Genomic DNA, 17,728 nt, shown 5'->3' on the forward strand with positions numbered 1-17,728 from the left:
TGCAACATTGAGGATATGTTTGTGCTTTCTTTCAACCCTGCCATTTTGTTGTGGCGTTCCCACACAGGAAGTTTCATGTAAAACACCGTTAGCTTGAAAGAAACTTGTCAACGTCAGAAATTCAGAACCATTGTCGCTTCTTATTGTTTTGATACGCTTGTCGAACTGTCTCTCTGTAAGAGCAAAAAAAAATTTCAAACATGTTGGTGCTTCTGTTTTATCTTTTAACAAATGAATCCAAACACCCTTTGAATAGTCATCCACTATTGTCAAGAAGTATCTTGCCCCAGAATGTGATGGTGTCCGATAAGGACCCCAAAGATCAACATGAACCAATTCAAAAACAAAAGATGTTTTATTCATACTGAGTGAAAACAATCTCTAGTCTGCTTTGCGCAGAGACAAACATCACACGCCTTATTCAAGTTTTTAACAGAAGCGGAATCAGAAAAACATGGAAGCAAGCCTACAACTGCAGGAGATGGATGCCCCATTCTCTTATGCCACAACTCGAACGATTGACCATCCTTTAGTGTAACTGAGAGAGCAGTCTCCACGGCCTTGCAGAAATGAAAAGTGCCTCCAACTCTCTTACCAGCTCCAATCACCGTCCTCATACTGCGATCCTGAACCACAAGAAATGTGTCAGCCGACTGAACCACACATCTGTTTTCATCCATTAACTGTCCCATAGAGATCAAATCTGTTTTGAAATTTTCCACAAAGTAAACTGATTTCAGAACAAGATCAGGACCAAGTTGTATTGTCCCTTCTTTAAGAGAGACCTGCTCTCGGCCATCAGCCATAATCACCAAAACCGGCGCCATATCACGCACATCAGACAAAATCTCAAACTTTCCTGTTAGATGGTGAGAAGCACCAGTATCCATTATCCAAGACGGTGTAGAAGACTTACCAGTTACTTTCTCTGTTGTGGTGTCCTTCCCAGCATTGAGAATGCTTTTGATTGAACGCCATTGCTGATCAGTGAGACTTGTCACTCCATCACGATATTGGTCAGTGATGACGTGATTAGCTTGCTCATGTCCTTCCTTGTCAAGATTAGGAACATGCACACGATTGGCATAAGTCATTGAACCTCGACCTTTGCCACTGCTCAGACCTCCTGTGGAACTTGAACCACCACGCCCTCGTCCTTGAATTGTTTGACTCTTAGGCCTATCCCCCCACCATTCGGGATATCCTATGACAGTATAATAATTTTCTGCAACATGACCATAGTGATTGCAGAGTTTGCACAACATCCCTTTTTCTTTCTCCTTCTCGTCAAGACGAAAACGTGGTTTGGTGTGGACAGCAAAAGAAGTTACCTCAGGTTTCTCCTCCACATGAGCCCTTAGATCTTCCTCCTGACGCACTATGTTGTACACTTCCTCCAAAGACTGGACCGGAACGCGTGCAACAAGACTCGAGCGGACCGCACGATAGTGATCATCAAGACCACACCAGAATTGATGAACCTTGTCCTCCTCTCCGTCATTCTCTTGTGCTGCACCAACATTACACGTGCACAATCCACAAGAACACACTCTTATGGGACGATAGGCTGCAAGACTGTCCCATATGCGATTTAACTTACCAAAGTAAGCTTCAATGGCGAGTCCCCGCTGTTTGCAACAGGCCAGTTCAGATTGGATTTGTTGAATGCGAGCCCCATTCATCACGGCAAATCTCTTTTTCAAGTAGTCCCAAAGGTCTTTGGCTACATCTCTGTGCGAGATCGTTGAGCGCAACATCGGATCGATGCTCATCTTGATCCAAGACACCAATAGAGCTTGAATAGTCCACCAATCTTCCAGATCAGAAGACCCATCTGCCGGTTTTGCAATTGTTCCGTCCAAGAAACCAAACTTCTTGCATGAAGTCAATGCCGTCTTCATTCCACAGGCCCATTCGTCGTAGTTGATACCTTTCAAGAGTGGATGAGAGATCACCGCACCTGGGTTATCGGCTGAGGTCAAGTCATATGGGGAGATGGTTCTTCGCACCTCCACAGTCGCGTTCATTGCTAGAGTCGGGGTCGGAGTCGGGTTCGGGTTTGGATTCGTCAACATCTCTCAAAGTTAACGAGAATTTTGTTTCAAAGAAAATTTTCAGAGCTCTGATACCATGAACATAGATCAATATTGATAAAAACGTTGTGTTTATTATCTGGTGAAGTACATACATATATACATTCGAATAAGCTGTTATCTACGATCTAGGAATATCTCAACCATAACAAGATATAGAATCTACCCTTAAGACTCGGAACTGCTTAATATAAGAAGATAATCTAGCTAAGCAACTGTAAATAATATCTAACTCCAATACTTCTGAATCAGAAATCTAATTATCATACTGTACATAGCTCTATCGGTTGTTAGAGAAGAACAACTTTCAGAGTTACATAAGAGGCTTGATAATCATGAGATGAAGATTTGGGTGAAAACCAATGATAAGATTGATCAGACGACCCAAGACAATGGCCGTGTGTTGTGAAGGTTATATATAAAAGGCATCAATGAGACTAGCGGACACATAGTCGACATTATTGGAGAGCTTAAATATTACAGAGAAATATTTGTTTGAGATTCTCCAAAAACATCACACGGACTATTTATTTTCAACTATGTTCCAAGTTTGGTTCAAATCCCCCAAGCAGTAATATATAATACCTAGGCGCAAAGGAAAAAATATCGAAATTAGTTTGTCAAGAAAAAACAAAAAGCATCTGATCTCTTTTGTTTGTTCTTTTTTTCTTTGTCGTCGTTTTTATCTACTATTGATACGAGTCTTTTTTTTTTTTTTTTTTTTTTAAATATATATAAACCTTTCTTTGCATTACCACGGCCGGCTCAAACTCAATATAGACCTTGTGCTATGTGCCTTTTAATTTAGTGTTCTTTAAAAATATGATAGAGACTCTGTTGTAAATAGAGTCTTTGTATAGATAATAAATACTGAAAATTTTGGACCCTAAAATCAAAACCCTAATTGTTTATATATATATATATATATATATATATACCGTATACAGATCTCGAGCCGTCTTTACCAAAGATCAGAAGATAAACAATGATGCTGCCGAATCTTCCCCCGGAATTGGTAGAGGAGATACTCTCTAGAGTTGAGGCGACAACTTTGACTCGGTTAAGATCTACTTGCAAACTATGGAACAGTTTATTCCAAGACAAAGGATTCGTCGTGAAGCAGAAGCACTTAGCGAAACAGTTCGGGGTCCTCATGTTGAAGGACTATAGAGTTTGTCAGATGAGTGTAGTCAATCTCCATGATGAAATTCACAAAAACGTTGCTGCTCCATCTATAGAACTTAAGGAGGGATTTGACCTAAAGGATTCTCGTTCTAAATCATCAGACCAAGTCGATGTATCCGAAATCTTTCAGTGCGAGGGTTTATTATTGTGCACCACCAAGGACCATAGTCTCGTGGCTTGGAACCCTTGTACTGGTCAAACCAGGTGGATCCACCACAGTTTACTTAACAAGAGAAACTCTAAGTTTTTCCTTGGATACGGAAACAACAAGTCTTGCCGTAACTACAAAATCTTGAGGTATTGGGATGACGGCCAGCCATGCAAAAAAGTTACGGAGTATGAAATCTATGACTTTAGCTCTGATTCATGGAGGGTTCTCAATGACGTCACTTGCAACTGTATCCCGCGCCCACGTGGCATGTCTTTGAAGGGAAATACTTATTGTTATGGTTTGTATAAGGAGAACCACGACTATACATTTTTACTCAGCTTTGATTTTACTACAGAGGTATTTAACAAACTCCTTTTTCCATATAAAGTTGCGGTCACTGATCATAAAATTATAGCTCTATCAGTTGTTAGAGAAGAACAACTCTCAATGTTACTTCAGCGTTATGATGCTCCAAAGGTGGATGTATGGGTGACTAATAAGATTGATACTAAAGCAGCGTTGTGGAGCAAATTCATTACGGTAGACATATACAGTTCCGGTTGTTCTATGTTTTCGACTTACGTGAGTTTCTTCGTCGCGGACAAGGAGAAAAAGATGGCCGTGGTTTGTGAGCCAAAGTTCAGAGTTGAGAGAAACAACTTTGTATACATTGTTGGAGAGGACTGTGAATGCATAAAAATCCAATTTGAAGATACAAGGGGTGGTCTTTTCAATCCTTTTGTGAAATCATGTGTGCCATTTATTTTCAATTATGTTCCAAGTTTGGTTTAGTCGATACAGATAAAGACGTAATTTCTACAATCTCCTCTAGGATTTTTTTTTTTTTTAATTTGCGTTTTTGAGTTGTTTTTTTTTTTTTTTTGTGTGTGTGTGGAGAAAGCCGTTTGATTAATTTAAGAAGAGATGTATCATTTTTATATTTATTTTCATCCCCTGTTACTCTTTGATTACTCGCTTCTTTGTACTACATTCAAGTTTCGACTTTAAAACTGAAATTGTTTCATTAACAAGACGCAAAATGTTGATAGGCCATGAGTGAGAGTAAAGTTAATTGAGACTACTATTAGAAATTTATATATGTGCACCAATGCATCGCGCGCTTTGGGTATTTACAAAAATAAATGAAGAGATCTTCTCGGGATTTTGGCTAATAAGCTAATTTGCCACACCAAAAAAAAGAGCATATACAAAGGTGGTACTACTAGTGAATAAAAAAGCTCTAATTCTTCTTAATGATCTACGCCACGGTTTATACTAGTAACTAATGCAGTTATTTGCACTAATCATTATATAAATCGAGCTCCTTTCATATAAATATATAAAGATAATGAATTATGAACATGGATGGGTGTACCATAAGATAAAAATATTAGAGCTATCTCTTCAGCCGAAAATACCAACACCTATGTTATTATCTCTTGCTCCGGCGAGGATGTGCCCACATCTTTCAATAGTCTCTCGTACAACTGCACCCAAAAAAATTAACATTCAGTTTGCATCTTTGATATGTTTGTTTAGTAGTCAGAAATCCAAACCATTGAATCTTAGTTAAGAAATGTCAACTTGTAGCATACCTGTCTATACAAACATGAATCCCCATAAGATTTTCTTAGCTCAACCACGTTCAGTGACGGCTTTATCTCGAAAACCTATTATGATATGATAACAATTTCTTCCATTAGTCAAACATATTCTCTAAATAGAAGTTTAAAATAGTGAAATAGTATAATATAATGTAACTAGTTGTTAATATACCTCAGCTGTTACTGATAAACCAATTTGACCTATCTGGTTGCTTTCTTCTTGTTTTACTTTTAACTGAAACAAAATGCAGTTCCATGTTAATGATCCTCTGCAGATTTAAATATTCCAAAGTAGCTAAAGAAGAGACAGAACGTGTTGTGTTTCTTTTAAAGACTCACCTTCGCATGTCTCTTTTGTACACTGTATCCCATTTCTGTAACCGTTGTTTCTATTTTCTCCAGTAAATCTTTTGCAGAGCTATTTGAAGTGAATCTTATTCTCCTCTCTGATACATTCTGAGAATACAAAAAAAAAAATACAATTATTATTATTACTATGCATTATCTCAAGCAGAGAGCACTTCTCTGAAACAGAGTAAAAGACTATTTAATTACCTCTTGTTCAAAGAAACCGGACAGGTCAAGAAAGGAAGACATTCCGATTAACTGAAACGCATTGATGATGGTTGGTGAATCACTACCCTTCCCTTCTTCTGATCCCTACACCGTTCAAAAAAAGAAACAGAGAAATGAGCATACTGTACTCGAATCAAATGCAATTGTAACAAAGAGTTGAGGCGACAGATTCTTACGACTTCTTGAACTGAGAAAGCATCATCGTCTGTGTCAACTTCTTCTTCGTCATCATCATCATCGGGAATTGAAGGAATGTACTCGTGTTTGAACCACTCACTGGCTTTAATACCAACGACTGTGATCCTCGTGACTGGATTTGGATCGAGCATTCTCTTAATCATAGTTCTTGCACCTGGTGATAACCATCTTGGTATTGGTGGGTCTCCTTTGCATATCTGAAATTAATATCAAATCTTTTATCAACCTAGTTTCTTCAATATGTGTGTGTCTTGAATTGGAATATGTTTAAGAGATGATGCGGTTTTTTACCTTCTGGTAAAGAACCGCAAGGTTTCTATCGTCAAAAGGAAGGCATCCGGTTAAAATCACATACAAGATTACACCACACGACCATATATCTGATGCTGCACCATCGTAGCCTCTGTTAGCTAAAACCTCAGGCGCAACGTAATTAGGACTACCACAAGTTGTATGCAACAATCCGTCATCCTAAAATGCCAGAAAGAAAATTAGTAAATGGATTCAACAAGTTATATTTTTGCTGTGTTAGGTTTTAAGATCGTGATGTTTTCTAAGTACCCTAAAATGCTGAGGCAGAGCACTGAGGCCAAAATCGGTGATCTTTATATGTCCCTTAGCATCAAGAAGAACATTCTCTAGCTGCAATATAGATTAAAAAAAAAACACATCAGGGCACTAATTCCATAAGGTTTTCATGATTTGAAAGACAGTGAAAAGCACAAACCTTGAGATCCCTGTGGAAAACACCTTTGCTGTGACAGTAGCTGATTCCATCGATCAGCTGCTGAAACATTTTTCTTCCCTCTGTTTCTGTTAGTTTACCGTTGGAGACCTGAGAGTTATGAGTGTGAGTTTAGCTTTAAAATTAAATGACACTTGTTAAAAAAAGAGAAAGCAAAGAGAGAGGTTAGTAGTAGGGGACTTACAATTCTGTCAAACAATTCTCCTCCAGTGACAAGTTCCATGACCATATTAATTTTCGTTTTGCTAGCCAATACCTGCATGATGACCATAAGGAAGCGACCATTAGCTTGACAAGAAGATTAAAATTGGAGTTGCATTCATATCCATAGATTGACTAAGGATATTAAAATTGGAGTTGCATTCATACAAGAAACAGACAAATAAAAAGGTAAGCACAACATGACAGAGTTAGTCACGGCCTCAAACTTAGAAAAAAAGTGGACCACGCACGAATACGTGTATCGAATATGTGAAATCCACAATGTAGGTTAGGTTGCTTAACCAAAAAGTCAAGACTAATCATCTCGTGTAACAAGGCAAAGCAATTGAAAAATAACTACACGTCAACAATAAACCCCAAAGATACAGCAATAATCAGGGAGCAACAATCATGTGGAGTATAGAATACAACTTAAAAATTAAAAATTAAACTATAAATAAGATCAAAGTGGGTCCATATGATAAAAAGTTTAAAAAGGTACTAAGATTAAGCAATAATGATAAATGATTCAGCGACAACTCCTGCATTTTTCACGATTAAGGACCCACCCTTGGATTGAATGGAATAGGTCAGATTTGTGTTACCGGCCATCCAAGCCATGAAGCCACCATATCAATAATGCAATAGTTTAAAGGAACTTATTTTTTTAAAAATATATACTCCACAAAAATTGTGGCTAATTGGGAAACGTGAAAAACAAGGTTAACGAACATGTGTTTGGGTACGAAAACGAAGACCCAAAAGTTTAGTACAATTTTTCATAAAGGGACTTGTTATAGGATATTCTCAAACAGTACTCAAAGAAATACCAAAAAAAAAAAAAAAAAAAGCAACAAACGTATTTTATCCAAGATTTTAGACGGTTTTTTAATCCTCGTCAGCAAGATTTGATAGATAAAAAGAAACTAAAAGTAGTTTACTATATTTTAATCTCAAACATGTAAAATACTTTCTGTCATATTATTCAGGTAAGTACTAAAAATGAAACAGAACCTACACCGCAAGCAAACAAAAAAACACAAAGCAATAATAATCCAAAAAAAACATTGTAATACTTTTCTACTAGTCATCATCACGCGATAAAAACCTATCATTCGGTAAAAAAAAGATTAAAAATGGGATAAGCGAGCGAGCGCACCTCGTGTAATCGAACAATGTTGGGATGTTTTAGCATTTTCAGAGTCCGGATCTCTCTCTTTATCTGTTCACAAAATTAAAAAATTGGATCCGTCAAACTCGGAGGAAATAAAAAAAAAAAAATTAGAAAATGGTAAACGAAAAAAACGCAAGAATAGGGAGGAACCTGTAAAGAGAAGTTGAGATCGGAGATACGAGACTTGTCGATGATTTTAACGGCGAAAAAATGACCGGAAACGGTATCTTTAGCGAATTTAACTTTACCGAAATTACCCTCGCCGAGCGTCCTCCCTAGCTCGTATTTCCCAAGACGCATTCCCTTTCTCACCTCCTCCTTCACCTTCTTCTCCTCCTTTATCTCTTCTCTTCTCACCATCCAATACCACTCGCTTTTTAATATGTATTTAGAAAAATTAAATCAAATCGATTCTTGAATCTCCTGTTGACTTATTTCTGTTATGGTATATGGATATATAAGGCTCTCTAGCTCTCTGTGCTGTGCAGGAAGGAAGGAGATATATATATAAGAAAACAAAGTTTATGTAATATTCGAAGAGACGACGACGAAGGAAGAAGAAGAAGAGAAGAAAGTGCCGGTTGAAATTGAAGAGAGGACGCTACTTCTCTTTTATTGCTTCCTCTCTTCTTTTTTAATATTTTCACTTTTTTCTTTTTTAATTCCTCCTTTTATAATAATATATTTATCTCTCCCTTTTTTTTTTTTTGGTTTCTTTTTTATCGTCTTGTTCTGTTAGCCAGATTTTTATTGGATAACAACAATAAACATATTTAATACCAAATAATATAAATCTAACAAACTGTAAAGATTTAATATTATCGAAATATCTTTTTTAATAACGTACTTTTGGAGATGAATTATTATTGGTCAAATATAAACTCCTATCAAATTGAAATATGTCTCAGTTCATTATAAGGATTCCCCTTTTTTCTGTTTTTGATTAAAATTATACGTATAATATACGCAAGATCGAGTATATTGATTTGTCAGAATAATATGTTTTAGATAGGATGTATTTGCGGATTTTTTATGTGTGAGTTTTATGTGTTTGTACTTGTAACCATCCATAGGCCCACTTCATTTTGTTGCATTTGTTTCATGTTGATTTTTTTTTAATTATTAATTATTATATATATATATATAAAAGAATTACAAGAACTTTGGTTTAAGTCGGAAAGAAATGCTATAAACAAAAAAAAAATTCGTACTTTTATAGATCACTCACCCGTCCGATGTGCGGCTTTAAAATTTTATAAATTGAATTTAATTTAACAAAAATATATAAAAATTTGTTGTAGTATTTATAAATTTTATTTTTGTTATAATACGCTGATTTATATTTATTTACAAATTTTTTTATGTATGTTACTGTTAAAAGTGTACTTTTTTACATCGAAATATACTTTATGTTATAAATATATTCTTTATCACCACCTAGAAAATGTCTATATAAACACATTAAGCCAACTATTTTACTTTTACTTCTGCATAGTTTTTTAATTACTAAAATTATTGGCTCAAAAAACATTTTGAATAAAAAACATATTACATAATATACTAATTAATAATGTATCATCCCAATAATGTATGACCACCATGGAGAAACCTCGGCTCCATCTTCATCCCTTATGGAAAGAAACTGAGAGAACCTTGGCTCCGCCTTCCTCTTTTGGAGAGATAATCTTGCGTCCAACCTCCTCTACCTTTTTCCCTTGGAGAGATAACCTTGTGTCCAACCTTCTCTACCAAAGAGAGAACCTCAGCTCTGCCCTCCTCCTGTGTGGAGAGAATATGTTCATGTCTTTTTGCTCTCTTAAAATGGCTTGCTCCGACAACCTATGAAAGTTAAAACCTTTTTCTAACGTCACAAAATCTTATGATAGTAACTAATGTTAAATTTTTAATGGATTCATGGAAGTGTCTTTGACACACCATGATGTAGCCTTTGTCTCTGTAATGCCTCAACCGCCACTTTGCTTAGTGAGCCCATATCTACTCTCAATCCATGGGTCCGCCTTCCTAAGTGGGCCCTACACCTATTTTTGGCCCGTGGACCCACCCATATTCAATGATCGGTTTGTTATGTATGAGAGGCTTTAAAAACTTGTTTACCGACCCTACAAATCAACAAATGATATTTTCCTGTGTTTTGTCCTCACTCGCACAGTTTCGACAATCACTTACAGAAAGGTCACCCATCATGAAGTTCTCTCAAGACCCTTGACCAAAAAAATAAGAGTATTTTGGTGATATATGTGACTATATCAATTATTTTAAACTTTTCCGCAAACCAGAGTGTCCCAATCTTTGAGCTCCTATGGATCTATCAACAACGATTTATATTTTTCTAATCTATCTATCTATGTTTGTTGTAAGCTTGTGTTTGATTAGCCTATTTTATCTATCCATTAGGTTGATGAGCTTCTACTCATTATCTCCCTCTAGGATTGAATGAATAATGGTAACAATTATGTTTGAAAAAAAAAAAAAACAAAAGATTTATGACCAACCAATCAAGGTTGAGAAATTAGAAAAAAATTAATTTGATAATTAAAAAAATAATAGAAAATTATAAGCATTGTAATATACGAATTCCAAATAATTCAAAGATGAAAATAAAAATTAAATAAAACAATCTAAAAATACTACAAGAAATTTTAAAATATAGTATTAGGAAAAGAAGAAACATATATTAATTTTTTTTGGAGTCAATATATTAATCTTACTTACCTATTCCCAACTGAAAAAGGAGAAAGTAGGAGAAAATTTTGGTTTTAAAAAATAAGAAAAATTTACCTTCCTATTAAAAAAAATTCCCAATTAAACAAAGTTGAAAGCAGTATTTTTGAATAAATTAATTAAATATGAGATGATCTATATTTATATAGAAGTGAGTATTTACAAAATTTAGAATTAATAATTAACTCTATATTTTACTTAAAACCCTTTTCTATTTTTTGTATAATTAATAACTTAAAATTAAAAATAAGTAAATAATATTATAATTTCGAATTTCATGATATATATATATATATATATAATCTCCTTATAATTATTTTAAAAACTTTGTATTTTTAATAAATTATGTAATTTTTGATAATTATTTTTTTACATTATTAATATTTTTTAAAACAAATATTTTATTTTTCAAATTCCTCTTATTAAATATTAACTTTTACACATGCCAAAATCTGAGATTGATAACTTGACAAATGTCAAAATCTTATTAATGGCTAACTTTTAAAACCCAACTTTATATAATAAGATTAATTTGGTATTCTGATTTTACTAGAGCAGTTTTGATTTGGCAGTCCGATTTTATAATTACAAAGTTTATTAATCATTAACAAAAATTATAAAAAATTTATTATATACATAAAATTACAATTTAAAGTCTAACTACAGTTTCTATTTTTCAATTTTGCTTTATTAGAAAAGAGAATGTCAAATGAGACTTGAACTTAAGACCCATGTTGAACAACACGTTCGCTCATAGTCATAACGCGTTCATTTTTTTGGAAATTTTGAAGTGTTGTGAGTTGAAATATGATTTTCTTTGTAACTCGAACGGTCGAACCTTGCTAAAGTTCCGAGTTGGTTCTATAGGCCGGCGGTATTCCGTATTCATTGTCGTGGTCAATTATATTAAGAGATAAGTGTTTTAGTTTTTAATTAAACGTAGATATTCTCGTGCATGATTGATTAATTAGTTTTAAAACATTTCGTTACGGTAGTGCTTTCCATTTGGGGAAGAAAAGATAACGCTATCAAAGTTTTATATTGTTTCTGTCTTTGTATAGACTAATTATTTCGGTTGTAGACTTTTCGAAATTTTTTATTCAATTCACGATATCGTTTAGAAACACAATCGTTTAGGATACACTTTTTAAGTTCATATTTTAAATATATATTGACTACAGAATTCAGATTTTTTTGGTGATTTTAAATCTCATTTCTATGTTTTTGTCGGCTCACGTTTAGATCACATGATGCATGGTTCCATTCAATTTATATGATTTCTATCTTATGCATATTTTGTATTCAAAAATATATATATTTTTTTTCATAATCAAGAAAAACCTCCAAAATGAAACCAGAATAATCTCTTGAACCTGGAAACACCATATATGTACATACTTTTCCACTCGATGTACCGTTTTATTGCAAAACATAGGTCCTAGATATAGAGAGCACGGATTATTAAAGATTTAGTGGTTCTTAGTTTGTTTTTTTCCTCAGTATCCTATCCTCTAACATTTCTTTTGGTAATTAATTAAAAACAGAAAAAGTCATATGTGTCTCATGTTTCTCAAGGCATACCTTTCCCAATATTTTTTTTTATGAAAAGTTGTAGAGATTTTTTTTTTAGATTATGTGGCTGGAATAAATAGATATTATATGGAAGGAGAAAAGACCAATAATTTAAAATTATTCGAGTCTCGAACGTGTATGAATGGCCGGTGATAGTGCTGCTGCCGGCTGCCGCCAGTGAGTTACTTATTTCATTGATAATTTAGCCAGTGCGATCAGAATTCCGAACCTCTCTCTCTTATTTTTTTTTTTTGTGTGTGTGGGTGTGTACGTAATATATTTTAAAAATAATTTAAAAAGTTACACGAGGCACTTACTTAACTTTAAACCAAATAATATTTTATACCACAATTTTCTTTTGTTTTTTCTCTTTAATGTTAAACTAACGAGATACTTAACCATTGATTAAGAAACATTGATAAGAGTCTGATTCTACGTGTTACAGTTCTATAGCTTCCTGTCTATAGTGTCTCACTGGACACTGGTATAACAACAATGAGAATACACGTTTCGTCCTACATACATACGAGCCTAATTATAACCTTGACTAAGAGATATTAATTAAACTCACAGCCATATATACCATATAATCTGACGACTAGAACAAACTTATACTACGATATATATTAACAATGTTCGAAAGCTCACAACCTAATGGTTCCGTTAACAAATAGATACTTTTTAGTAATAAAACCAAAGCAAAAGATATTCCAAATATATACAGTGTATGTATATGTATATATAATATGTTAATTAGCGGACCATACGTTTGGAGATACACAAAATCGGTATTCCTCAAGTGACTATCGTAATAACATAATTGGTCCACAGCGAAAATAACAAAATTTAATACGGTTTCGATTTTTTCCTAAGTTATAAAACCGTGATTTGGAAATATTAATCACGTGGTAGGGAAAGAGAAGACAAGAATGAGATTTATGAGAGTGGAAGTAGCAGCAGTACCACGTGAATTCAACCAACCAACTGATGACTGACGGGTGTGGCCATTTCAGCCATGTGGTTGCTCTCTTCTTTATTTTTCTAACCACAATTATTTTTATTTTTTCTTTCTAAAAGAGAGAGCAATCGAAATTTAATGTTTTATTTTTCGTCGTTCTTTTTTATCCTATGGTTACAATTAATTTTTTTTTTTTTTGTTAAAGGGTATTGAATTAATAAAATATAATGCCCAATGGTTACAATTAATTAAATATATATTTAATACTTCTGAATATGTTTTCTAAGATTCATATTTATTAATCAAGCAAACAAAACAAAAATGTTACCAAATATGTTTCTCAAGATTTGCCTAAAGATTTAAACTTTCATTTGCTATATATTTGGTAACATTCTTTTACAAAAATGTTACCAAATATATATATATATATATATATATATAATGAAATTCAACGTTCTCCCATACACCTAACTTTCACCATAATTAACGTAATAAATACTATTAGGCTTTTAGCAACGTTTCATCGTTTTCTCACAACCAATTATGGGTTACCACTTACCATTGTTACAAGGTCGCGACTGGAGTGCGACTACTTGTCACCTGTGGAACCATTTGGCCTCGTAAAGGATGTGATAGTGTGTCCACAGATATAGATTTGTATCAACTCCAACGCCTTTCTAATAAGTAATAGTATAAAATTGAATGGCGAGTCATTAACCTTATTAATTAAGGGTTATCAAATGGATTGTTACTTAGTTGGCCAGTGGATATATATAGTACTTCGTTTCTTTTGCTGTTGGGCAATGTCTAATTTGTTTTAAATGGATTTATAAGTTTATTATATGTCTACTTTATCCAAGCGAGTTTTTCTACAGTATATATATTTGTAAACATATTTAGCGAATTTGAATTCAAGTGGTAACACAAAATTAAACAACACTAATGCATTATGTGATACAGTAATAACATTAACATAAACCACTAGGCTACCTATCCCGATCCAACAACAAAAAAAGAAGAAGAAATAAAGCACGATAGCTAGGCTATGAGAGTAGCCACATCTTGACATTATTGACCTCAAAATTGGTAGTTGAACACATATAACATCTTGTGTGCCCATGTTGAGAGTGATATATGTTATGTATTGGTATCTAAATTAAGTGGCCCCTGTATGTATGTTTGAGTAGAATGTCTTCGCATCTAAATTTGGTCGTCTTAGTAATCGTAAGCGGGTCCTAGCGTATTACATATGATCTCTAGGCTTTAAGCTTATGATCCATGATATAACAATGAATTATGAAAAGTAATTGATCCCTTACATTATATTTCACTCAGAAAAGTAATAATTATTGTTCTGTTTTTGACAAGAAAAACTAATGATTCTCATTATTATAGCATAAATATAATAAAACTACTGCAAGGGTCTAAAATTATAAATATAATTGGATTCATCGGTGCTAAGTTTGATATATCTTTCTTTAAATTAATGTCAAATTGCTTAGTGTGTAAATGTGTAATGTTCACCTTATCCTTTTCCAAGTTATTATGAAAGTTTCATGTTGAATTTTGTTTTAGTGGAGAATATTCTTTATCTGTAGACGTTAGCGCACTTGAGTATTATATAGAAAAGGGAAACTTTGCGATAAGCAATAACGTAAATTCGTATAGGATCGGATCCTAGATTGCACAACAATAGTTACACGTCAATTTAGACGGTGTTTAAATATCATATTGTGGTTAATATTTTTTTTAAATTTATAATTATCAAGCGTAGGGATTTCCCAAAAGCGACCCATTAAACAATTCGTAAGTGGATAAATGAGTCTCCTTCTCTTGCCAATCTTATCCAAACTCAGTCTACATATACAGTATTTGTCCATCAATGTTTTTATACTTATAAAAAAGAGACACATGACACAGACCTTTCCATTGACGAAGAGGCAAATTCTGGTTTAAGTCTACCCCAACAAGGCCAAATTGGTTGCTTATTTGATATACTTTATGATACAAAATCTATTCGAAGAAAATTAAAGAGATTCAATTTTGGGTTTTCTCCGGAGAAATCCAACTAAAAATGAAGATGAAAATTAGGATGTCGTGTACTGATAACTTTACGCTATGCGTTTAAGGCTGGCACGACTAGTTTATCCTACAAATTTACGTTTCATGGTTCAATTTCAATTTTTTTATGACAACACATATCATCAACTTAACTAGAATAGACACCAACAGAAACTATAATAAGGGACAATATAATAATAATTCAATTACACGCAATATATTTGTGATACACTAATAATGAGTAACATTAACAAATTCAAAAGTGATGTGATGTGATGTGATCATGATATAATATGTTACGCTAAAATATACATTTGCTTGACGCTTTATGGGAATCTCCAACCCTTGGGAACAAGAAAGAAGAAAGCAAAAAGCGTCGTATCACATTTTGACATCACCACAAAAAGTGAAACTAGAATATATTTTAATTTCACCAAAGATGATTATAATTCCAACAATTATAAGCAAAGTGGGGACGAAGAGTTTTGTCGAGGTTATTGATATATATTTCAATATGAAAAAAGTGAACCACCTTATGATTAAAAAGAACGTAGTGTATTGTTATTATAAGTTTGTGATGTGAGCAATCAACTTCCTCTCACCAGCCACACTACTCGACCACTGGAGTGGGGGCAAAAGCCAAAACGACCCAAAAAGCGTAGTTTAATATACGATCTATACGTGTTCGGTCTTATGTTAATTCATATGGCGAGAGATTCCAATTACTTAACATTTTGTACTTTAAATTCAATTAATAAATGGCAACTCAGGGCTTAAGGTTAATCGGTCAATTAGTTTGTAACATCACATACAAGCGTTGTTTGGAAAACTTATTGGATAACGACGTCTTTTTTGGGCGTTTGCTGCTTTTAAAGGATTGGGCCTCTCAAACTTACTAACGGATCTGACTAGACTATTTACGCATGGACTCATTATTCATAAGGTACGATATGTGTATATATCTCAAGAGATCAACATATACACTACGAAACCAAAAAAAAAAAAACATGAAAAGATTCGACCATGATTACATATAAAAAGATCATGAACAAGAAAACAACATCAACATCTCAACAGTGTTCAACACATCGACGATTATTTTTCGTCTATTTTTTTAAAGCTCCGCTTCATCGTCGGCCAAGCTCTCTTTGACACGTTTTGACTTGTGTGACACGGTATCTTTAGCTTCCTCTGATTTACGTGCAGCTGAGTCATAACTCTGCGACGCCTTATCTTTTGCAGATTCCAAAGTCTCATCGGCTTTTGATTTCGCAGTCTCGTAGCTTTCCTTACTTTTCTCCTTCGCACTCTTGCTATCTCTCTCTGCTTTCTCCTTCAACTTCTCCGCCTTCTCCTTAGCCGCCTTCGTCATATCGCTCGCCTTCTCTTTCGTTGCCTCAGCCGTTTCCTCCAACTTCTCCTTAGCATCGCCCACTTTGCGTTTAGCAGCGTCCTTAGCTTCTTTAGCCTTCTCGGAAACCGTATCTCCCAAGTTAGGGTTACTGTCTTCGTTCTTGATTCCGATTTTCTCTTTTGCCCAATCAGTCCAAGACTCATCGTTCTCATCTCCCGACAAGCTGTCTTTGACTTTCTTTGACTTGTGAGACACGTCATCTTTGACTTGACCAGCTGAGTCGTAACTCTCCGAGGCCTTATCCTTCACAGAACCCAAACCCTCGCTAGCTTTCGATGTAGCTGTCTCGTAAGCCGACCCCGCTTTATCCTTCGCCGCTCCAACTGCTTCCTCTGCTTTACGCTTAGCCTCGTCTTTTGCGTCCTTGACTTTTTCAGTCGCTCTCCAAGCGTCGTCCTGGACGGTGTGATGAGTTGCGTCGTCCTTGATTTTTTCACTCGCTCTCCAAGCGTCGTCTTCGACGGTGTGTTGGGCGTTGTCTTCGTGCTTGAGACCGATTTTTTCCTTGGCCCAACCAGTCCATGATTCATCCTTAGCCGCTTCTTCCTCGATCGTAGCTTGGACACAACACATCGTTGCAATAGCCATAAGTACCAAAGATACCAAAACCAAACCGTACGCTTTCCTCTCTAACCCCATTCTTACTTTATCAACACTAAACGAAAACAAAATAACTTATAACGTAGCTCTCTTTTCGACTCGCAGGAATGAAGTATATGATAGCTATGATCAGTTAACAGAAAAAGATCAGTTGATTGTGATGTGGTGTTCTCCGAGGAATGATGCTGTGGTTTCTTCCTTGTTATGTATTAGTGGAAAACGAGATAGGCTTGAGACGCGTGGCTAACCACGTGGAGAGTACCAGCTTCTTTTGGCTTCTCGATCTTGGATTCGTGTTAAGTGGTTCTTTACACGTGTTGCGTAACCAACAATTGATTTTTTGGAATAATGATAAAATACTCTTTGCCGACTCGCGTAGTGTTAAAAAAGAGAGATTTCAAAATTAACTGTACTTTCCCATGAATATTAACTAGGTGAACTTTCCCATGAATTG

The 17,728-nt window shown here is 34.6% G+C and overlaps 2 protein-coding genes and 1 pseudogene across 2 annotated transcripts; 1 reads left to right on the forward strand and 2 right to left on the reverse strand.

Annotated features, from left to right (window-relative positions):
- The first annotated feature begins 3,078 nt into the window (after positions 1–3,078).
- LOC104748272 (putative F-box protein At3g17500 pseudogene) lies at positions 3,079–4,221 on the forward strand (annotated as a pseudogene).
- A 370-nt stretch (positions 4,222–4,591) lies between these two features.
- On the reverse strand, positions 4,592–8,708 carry LOC104746094 (CBL-interacting serine/threonine-protein kinase 1). The gene is made up of 12 exons (XM_010467495.2): positions 8,078–8,708; positions 7,913–7,975; positions 6,737–6,808; positions 6,535–6,642; positions 6,369–6,449; positions 6,099–6,278; positions 5,786–6,004; positions 5,589–5,693; positions 5,373–5,489; positions 5,206–5,268; positions 5,025–5,099; positions 4,592–4,916 (listed from the first exon to the last, which is right to left on the reverse strand). The coding sequence occupies exons 1-12, from the start codon at positions 8,285–8,287 to the stop codon at positions 4,854–4,856; spliced, it is 1,356 nt and encodes a 451-aa protein (XP_010465797.1). The 5' UTR covers positions 8,288–8,708; the 3' UTR covers positions 4,592–4,853.
- A 7,484-nt stretch (positions 8,709–16,192) lies between these two features.
- Positions 16,193–17,458, reverse strand: LOC104746095 (uncharacterized). Its single transcript, XM_010467497.3, has one exon. The coding sequence runs from the start codon at positions 17,311–17,313 to the stop codon at positions 16,375–16,377; it is 939 nt and encodes a 312-aa protein (XP_010465799.1). The 5' UTR covers positions 17,314–17,458; the 3' UTR covers positions 16,193–16,374.
- Between the last annotated feature and the right edge of the window lie 270 nt (positions 17,459–17,728).

The sequence above is a fragment of the Camelina sativa genome, chromosome 15 (genome assembly GCF_030686135.1).
Source record: "Camelina sativa cultivar CO46 ecotype springtype chromosome 15, ASM3068613v1".
Classification (NCBI taxonomy): Eukaryota; Viridiplantae; Streptophyta; class Magnoliopsida; order Brassicales; family Brassicaceae; genus Camelina; species Camelina sativa.